This window comes from Rissa tridactyla, unplaced genomic scaffold, assembly GCF_028500815.1.
Source record: "Rissa tridactyla isolate bRisTri1 unplaced genomic scaffold, bRisTri1.patW.cur.20221130 scaffold_716, whole genome shotgun sequence".
In the NCBI taxonomy this organism is placed as follows: domain Eukaryota; kingdom Metazoa; phylum Chordata; class Aves; order Charadriiformes; family Laridae; genus Rissa; species Rissa tridactyla.
Window position 1 is genome coordinate 1 of NW_026529930.1, and position 8,114 is coordinate 8,114.

General features: G+C 70.1%; 2 protein-coding genes across 2 annotated transcripts; one reads left to right on the forward strand and one right to left on the reverse strand.

Annotated features, from left to right (window-relative positions):
* Positions 1–43: 43 nt before the first annotated feature.
* Positions 44–4,189, forward strand: HGH1 (HGH1 homolog; the record flags this gene model as incomplete). The annotated part of the gene is made up of 5 exons (XM_054187769.1): positions 44–161; positions 2,281–2,379; positions 2,471–2,562; positions 3,631–3,753; positions 3,844–4,189. Coding segments are annotated over 5 exons (609 nt in total), but the record flags the coding sequence as incomplete, so codon positions are not given.
* Positions 4,190–5,729: 1,540 nt separating this feature from the next.
* On the reverse strand, positions 5,730–7,985 carry EXOSC4 (exosome component 4). Its single transcript, XM_054187770.1, has 3 exons — positions 7,758–7,985; positions 6,331–6,540; positions 5,730–6,216 (listed from the first exon to the last, which is right to left on the reverse strand). Exons 1-3 carry the CDS (start codon positions 7,926–7,928, stop codon positions 5,857–5,859), a joined length of 741 nt encoding a protein of 246 aa, XP_054043745.1. The 5' UTR covers positions 7,929–7,985; the 3' UTR covers positions 5,730–5,856.
* Between the last annotated feature and the right edge of the window lie 129 nt (positions 7,986–8,114).

The window sequence follows — 8,114 nt, forward strand, 5'->3', positions numbered from 1 at the left end:
GTGAGCGCGGGGCGGGGGGGGGGATGTCCCCGGCCCGGTGTGACCGTCCCCCTCCCGCAGGTGCTCGGTGCAGCGGCTGCTGCCCTTCACGCAGTATAAGGACTCCACCGTCCATCGCCGGGGCGTCGTGGGGGCTCTCAGGAACTGCTGCTTCGAGTACGGTGAGAGCCCCCGGCCCAGCTGCCCAGCCCCGCGTTGGCCTGCGGCACTGGCTACCGGACTGCCAGCCAGCTGGCCCACCCTGCCAGCGCTGCCGGGAGCCGGCTCTTGGCCGGGAAGGACAGGGGGGAGCCGGCTCTTGGCGGGGAGGGACCTCGCTTCCTTCCTAGCAGCCGGCGTGGTGCTGCGTTTGAGGCCGGTGGCCAAAGCAGTGCCAGGGCTGGGGTTTAGCCGGTGGTTTAGCCAACACCGAGCCACGCTCACGCAGCGTCAAGGCCTTGTTTGTAAGGCGGGGGGTGGGCAGGGGACGGGGGGGACGCAGCCGGGACAGCTGACCCACGTGGAGCAGAAGGATCAGAGAATCCCAGGTTGGAAGGGACCCCAAGGATCGCTTGCTCCAACCTTCCTCGGCAAAGCACGGTCTGGACAAGGGTGGCCCAGCCCCCTGGCCGGCTGGATCTTAAATGTGCCCAGTGTTGGGGAATCCACCGCTTCCCTGGGGAGGTTATTCCAATGGCTGATGGGTCTCAGCATGAAAAATCTTGGATCCAGTCGGGATCTCCCCAGGAGTAACTCGTACCCCATCACCCTTCGTCTTTTCCGCGTGGCTCCTTGTGAAAAGGGAGTCTCCATCCACCCGCTTCTCCCAGCCTTCCCAGTCCTTGGATCATCTTGGTGGCCCTTCCCCGGCCCTTCTCCAGCCTGGCCATGGCTTTTTTGTGTCGCGGGGACCAAAACTGAGCCCCGTGTTCCAGGCGCGGCCCGGCCAGCGCTGAGCGGAGGGGGATAACGATTCTTTCTCTCTGTCGGTGATGCCGCCACCACCCCCCCGGTGGGTTCTTTGCCACAACAGCTCACTGTTTGCCCACGTGGAGCTTGTTGTTCCCAGGTCCCTTTCCCCAGATCTTCTCCCCCGCCGGGTCGATGCCAGTCTGTGCCGCAGTCTGGGATTATGTTTTCCCAGGTGCGAGACTTGTCCTTGTGGAACTCCATAAGGTTGTTGTTACCCGGCTCTTCCAGCCCATCCAGGGCTTCCTGCAGGGCGGCTCTGCCTTCCCGAGCGTCCGCGTCCCCTGCTCCGTTTGGTGTCACCAGCAAATTCCGTCGGGGCACGCTCAATCCCGTCACCCAGCTCGCTTAGGAAGCCGTTAAACCACCTTGTGCCTGGTATCGCTCCCGGGGGGACCCCGCTAGCGACCGGTTGCCAGTCTGAGAAGCAGCTGTTGACCACCCCCATCCCCCTCCACCACGCAGACCCTCCTCTGGCCCCAGACGCGTGTCCCGTCCCTCCGGGTCACCGTCAGCTCTAAACCGGGGCTGGGGGGGGGGGGCTGAAGTGGGCGTTGCGTGGGGCAGGCTGGGCACGGGGCTGTGCCGACCTGGTGGAGCCTTTGCAGCGCTTGGGGCTTCCCTGGTGGTGGTTTGGGTGGGTTTTTTCCCCTTCGCTTACTAAACTAAGGCCCCACCCGGAATAGCGTGTCCAGGTGTGGGACCCTCACGACTAGAAAGACACTGAGGTGCCGGAGCGGGTCCGGAGAAGGGCAATGGAGGTGGCAAGGGGGCTGGAGAAGGAGGAGAAGGGTCTGGAGAACTTGTGAGGAGCGGCTGAGGGAGCTGGGGGTGTTCGGCCTGGGGAAAAGGGGGCTGAGGGGAGACCTTCTCGCTCTCCGCAGCTCCCTGAAAGGAGGGGGCAGCCGGGGGGGGTCGGGCTCTTCTCCCAAGGAACAGGCCACGGGACAAGAGGGAACGGCCTCCAGTTGCGCCAGGGCAGGTTTAGGATGGATATCGGGGAAAATTCCTTCATGGAAAGGGCTGTCGCGCGTTGGAAGAGGCTGCCCAGGGCAGTGGGGGAGTCGCCATCCCCGGAGGGATGGAAAAGCCGGGCAGACGCGGCGCTGAGGGACGCGGGGGTAGCGGTGGGTTTGGCAGCGCTGGGCGGATGGTTGGACTCCATGGTCCGAAAGGTCCCTTCCAACCTGGACAATCCTGTGCTTCTCACTGCCTTTGTCTCCACCCGCGAGCCTTTCTCGGGGGGTGGGCGAGCGGTGGGGTGGGGGCTGGCCGCCGCCGCAGGGGACGGGGCTGGCGACGGTGGCTCCCCTGACCCCGGTTTGTCCCCAGAGGAGCACGAGTGGCTGCTGAGCGAGGAGGTCGACGTCCTGCCCTTCCTTCTCCTGCCTCTGGCCGGCCCCGAGGAGTTCCCCGAGGACGAGATGGAAAGTAAGCGGGTGTCTGAGCGGGTGGGGGGTTTTCGGGGGGCTCTGGCCGTGTGCTCCCCCCCCCGCCCACCCTGAGGCTGCGTCTCCCCCAGGGCTGCCCGTGGACCTGCAGTACCTGCCGCCGGACAAGCAGCGGGAGGAAGAGCCCGACATCAGGAAGATGCTGCTGGAAGCCATCATGCTGGTGGGTCCCTCTGGTGCCCACCGCGGTGGGGCTGAGGCGGGGGGAGCCTGGCTTGGGGGTTCCTGGGAGCAGGAGGTGGCCCCGGAATGCGGGAGATCCTCAGGGAGGAGTGGTGAGGTCTGGGCCGGGCCAGCAGCGAGGTGGGCTGAAAACAACGGGACCAGAGGGGGGTGGTGAACGAACGGCACCGAGTCTAGTTGGTGGCCAGTGACCACGGTGCACCCCGGGGGCTGATAGGGGTCCAGCCAGCAAATCCCAGAACGGTTTGGGTGGGAAGGGACCTTTAAAGGACACCCAGTGGCACCCCCTGTCCTGGGCAGGGCCACCTCCCACCAGCCCAGGTTGCCCAAAGCCCCGTCCAACCTGGCCTTGAACCCCTCCAGGGATGGGGCAGCCACAGCTTCTCGGGGCAACCTGGGCCAGGGGCTCACCAGCTTCATCATGGAGAATTTCTGCCTTATTTTTAATCTCAATCTCCCCTCTTTTGGTTTAAAACCCTTCCCCCTCGTCCCGTGGCTCCCCTCCCTGCTCCAGAGTCCCTCCCCAGCTTTCCCGGAGCCCCTTGAGGGCCTGGAAGGGGCTGGAAGGTCTCCGCGGAGCCTTCTCTTCTCCAGGCTGAACCCCCCCCAGCTCTCTCAGCCTGTCCTCCCAGCAGAGGGGCTCCAGCCCTCCCGGCATCTCCGGGGCCTCCTCCGGCCCCGCTCCGACACCTCCGTGTCCTCCCGATGTCCCCGGGGCTGGAGGCAGCACTGCAGGGGGGTCTCCCCCGAGCGGAGCAGAGGGGCAGAATCCCCCCCTCGCCCCCCTGCCCACGCTGCTGGGGATGCAGCCCAGGCTGCGGGGGGGTTTCTGTGCTGCCAGCGCACGGTGCCGGCTCATGGGCAGCGTTTCCCCCCCTCCCCAGCCCCCCCAAGCCCTTCTCTCAGGGCTGCTCTCCATCCCCCCACCCCCAGCCTGGGCTGGCACCGGGGGCTGCCCCCACCCCGGGGCAGGACCCCTCCATGAGCTGCTCCGGGGTGGGTTTCTGCCCCCACCCCCGCCCACGCTGCTGCTTTCTCCCCGTCCCAGCTCACGGCCACCAAGCCCGGCCGGCGCGTGGTGCGGGAGAAGGGGACGTACCTGGTGCTGCGGGAGCTGCACGGCTGGGAGCGGGAGCCCGACGTCCTGGCCGCCTGCGAGAACCTCATCCAGGTGGGCAGGGGGGGTCCCCGGGGGGGCGGGGAGAGAAGCGGAGGTGGGGGGGGGTCCCAGCGCCCTGTCACCCTTCCCTCCCGGGCAAAGGTGCTGATCGGGGACGAGCCGGGGCCGGGGATGGAGAACCTGCTGGAGGTGACGGTCCCCGAGGAGGTGGAGCGGGAGCTGCGGCGGCGGGATCGGGAGGACGAGGAGCGGTGGCGGCGAGAGCGGCGGGAGGCGGGGGGCTCCACGCCGAGCCCCCAGGAGCCGTCGTCGCGGTGAGGGGCGGCCGTGCTCGGCCCACGCCGCCCCATGGCTACCGGGGACACGGCCGGCACTGGCCACCATGGCCCCGTCCCTCCCCGCTGATGGTGACACGAACGTGGGGTCCTGCGGGGCAGGGCCCCCCCTCGCTGGGCGCAGCTCTGTCAGGGGACAAGGACGAAATGGGGGGTGGGGGGGGGGGAGATTGGGGAGGGGGCTGCTGCTCCCTGCCCGGCGCTGTGGGGCTGCCCCACTGCTGGGGGGGGCGGGGGGGGGGGGCTCTCCCGAGGGCTGGGCCCCCTGCAATGTGCCTTGTGAAATAAAAGGTTTCCAGCCCAAAACCGCTGTGCTCTGAGGGGAGGTGGGGGGCTGCGGGCTCTGGCCCCACTGCGGGAGGTGGCCCCCCCCATGTATGGGGCACCTGGGGGCCGGGGCAGAGGACCCCTCCCCCTGTTTGGAGCACCCTGGGGGGCTGGGGCATGGGGGGTCCCAGGGTGTTGCCACCCCCCCTTCCTCCGTGCTCCTGTCCCCAGTGGGGGGTGCACGGCCCCCCCCATCCCTGTGTGGGGTCCCCAGGGTGCCCCACACTCAGAGGGGGCCGCGTCCTGCCCCAGGCCCCGCTGTGACATGGGGGTAGACGGGGCGGGGGGGGGGTCCCTATCCGTGGGACACCCTGCGATGGGGCTGGGGTGGTCCCCGCTCTGGCACGTGCTTGGGTGGGGGGGTCAGGGACAAGGTTGGGTGTGGGGGTCCCCATTTGTGGCACACCCCTGGGTGGGGGTCCCCCCCTGTGACATTGGGCTGGGTGGGGGTCAGGGAGAAGGCTGTGGGGGGGTCCCCACCGTGGGACACCCCTGGGTGGGGGTCCCCCCTGTGGGACGCACTCGGGTGGGGGTCCCCACTGCAGGACACACCGGGGGGGGGGGTGAGACCGGGGCTGGGGGTGCCCCCGGTCCCTCTGTCCGTGTCAGTCCTGGGCCCAACGCGGCTCCTCGCCGGTGCCCACCGGGACGTCGGCGTCTTCGTGGCAACCCTTGGAGTGCGGCCACCAGCCAGTTCCTCACCCGCGCCGGCAAATCCCTGTCACTGGCGTGTGCGTGGCACGGCACAGGATGGCACGTGGCACAGGATGGCATGTGGCGTGGCACGGGATGGCACGTGGCATGGCACAGGACGAAGGATGGCACACGGCATGGCACAGGGTGGCACATGGCACGGCACATGGCATGGCACAGGATGGCACATGGCATGGCATGTGGCATGGCACAGGGCGGCACATGGCATGGCACAGGACGAAGGATGGCACATGGCATGGCACAGGATGGCACATGGCACGGCACATGGCATGGCACAGGATGGCACATGGCATGGCACATGGTGGCACACGGCGTGGCACAGGATGGCACATGGCGTGGCATGTGGCATGGCACAGTATGGCACACGGCATGGCACACGGCACAGGATGGCGCAGGGTGGCACATGGCACAGCACATAGCATGGCACAGGATGGCACATGGTGGCAAATGGCATGGCACAGGATGGCACAGGGCGGCACATGGCATGGCACAGGGTGCAGGATGGCACGTGGCATGGCACATGGTGGCACACGGCGTGGCACAGGATGGCACACGGCGTGGCATGTGGCATGGCACAGGATGGCGCACGGCACAGGATGGCACAGGATGGCACACGGCACAGGATGGCGCAGGGTGGCACACGGCGCAGGATGGCACACCACGGCAGACCTTTATTGCCCCGGGGCTCACAGGGGTGCCCCCCGGCGTCCCCCGCCAGCCCCGCGTCCCCGCCGCCGGTGCCCGTTCTGTCTCAGGCGCTGCCGGTGCCCGTCGTGGCTCAGTCCCCGAGCGCCGCCGTCACCTCCCGCAGCCGCTGCCGCACCACGCGGTCCAGCACGGCGTGCAGCGCCCGGCACGCCTGCCCCGCCGCCTCCAGCGCCGCCTCCAGCCGCTCCTGGTGCAGCCGGGCGCTGAGCTGCAGCAGGGCCATCTGCCCCGTGGCCGGCAGCAGGGCCAGCACTAGCCGCGGGCCGCCGGCCGCCTCCTCGGGCGAGCTGAGGTCGGCCAGCGGCGTGTCCTCGGCCAGGCCGGCCGTGCTGGCGCAGACGTAGTCCCGCATGGGGATGCCGGCGTCCATCACCGCCAGCGTGGCCGCGTTGACGCCGGCGCAGTAGTTGCCGCCGTCGGCTTGTAGGATCTGGTCGGGGAGGGGGGGGCAGAGGCTTGGGTGAGAGACTCCCCCCCACCCCCGGCACCCGTAGCGTGTCCCCGTCCCCCGCCACGCGTCCCCGTGTCCCCCCGCCCCGGTCACCTGGACGTAGATGTCGATCTGGGAGCGGGGGTAGAGGTGGGTGAGGATGGCGGCCTCGAAGGTCTGCTGGAGCTGCAGGGCCAGCTCGGCCGACTGCCGGTCGCCGTGGGGGGGCCGCCGCCGCCGCTCCCCCGTGCTGAAGGTGGCCAGGCTGTAGCGGCAGTGCACCAGCGCCCGGTCCGGCAGCGCCTTGCTGCGGGAGCCCCGCATCTGGGGGACGGGGGGGGACACGGCAACGGTGAGGGGGGGGGGACCAGCGGGAGCAGGATGGGGAGCGGGGACGGGTAACGGGGGGGGGGGGGTGGCACCGCAAAGGGGGGAACCAGGGAATGGGGGGGGCTGAGATGGGGAACGGGAACAGGTAATGGAGGGGGGGGGCAGCGGGAACGGTGGGGGACGGCAGCGGGGGGGGGGGCACCGGGAACGGGGGAGCCAGGGAATGGGGGGGGCTGAGATGGGGAACGGGAACAGGTAATGGGGGGGGGGGGGCAACGGGAACGGAGGGGGACGGTAGCGGGGGGGGGGCACCGGGAACGGGGGAGCCAGGGAATGGGGGGGGGCTGAGATGGGGAACGGGAACAGGTAATGGGGGGGACAGCAATGGTGGGGGGGCAGCAGGAGCAAGATGGGGAGCGGGGACAGGTAACGGCGGGGGGGGGGGGCACCGGGGTGGGTGAGGGGACACAGTAATGGCGGGGGGGCAACGGGAACGGAGGGGGACGGTAGCGGGGGGGGGGCACCGGGAACGGGGGAGCCAGGGAATGGGGGGGGCTGAGATGGGGAACGGGAACAGGAATGGGGGGGGGGAACAGCAATGGCGGGGGGGCAGCGGGAGCAAGATGGGGAGCGGGGACAGGTAACGGCGGGGGGGGGGGCACCGGGGTGGGTGAGGGGACACAGTAATGGCGGGGGGGCCCCGGGAACGGAGGGGGACGGTAGCGGGGGGGGGCACCGGGAACGGGGGAAGCAGGGAATGGGGGGGACAAGATGGGGAGCAGGAATGGGAACAGGGAACGGGGGGGGGGGTCACCGGGAATAGGGGGGGGCGGTAATGGCGGGGGGGGGGAGGAACCGGGAATGGGGGGGGGCCGGTAATGGCGGGGGGAGGCGGGGGGGAACCGGGAGACACACCAAAGAATGGGGGGGCCGAGCTGGGGGACGGTAACAGGTAACTGGGGGGGGGGGGGGAAGGGGCACCAGGAACTGGGGGGGCACCGGTAACGGGTGGGGGGCGTCGGGGAGGGGGGGGCACCGGAACCGGGGGAATGGAGGGAGCGGGGGAGGAAAAACCGGGTTGCGGGGGGGGGGGGCCGAGACGGGGGAGACCCCGGTGTGGGGGGGGGGCCCGGACCCCCGCGCTCCCGATGGACGGGGGTCCCCGGGTGGGTGCCCGGGGGCGGGAGGGCCCGGTGTCCGCCGCCGCTCACCTCGTGCGGGCCGTAGACCACGGCCAGCGCCTTGGTGTTGCCCTGCTCGATGTAGGCCGAGCCGTCGGCCTGCTCGAACACCCCCATGCGGGCCCGCACCTTGCGGAGCTCGGCGGGCCGCCGTCCGTCCGCCCGGTACCCCTCGTCCGACAGCAGCTCCGCCGCCGCCATCTTACCGGACCCACCGGCACCGGGGACTACGGCTCCCGGCGTGCACCGCGCGGCGAACACGGCCTCCCCGGGCCCCGGCCACGCCCCCACAGAGACCACGCCCCCACCCAGACCACGCCTCCCAGATTCAGGCCACGCCTCCCAACCCAAGGCCACGCCCCCAGCCATAGACCACGCCTCTCAGTC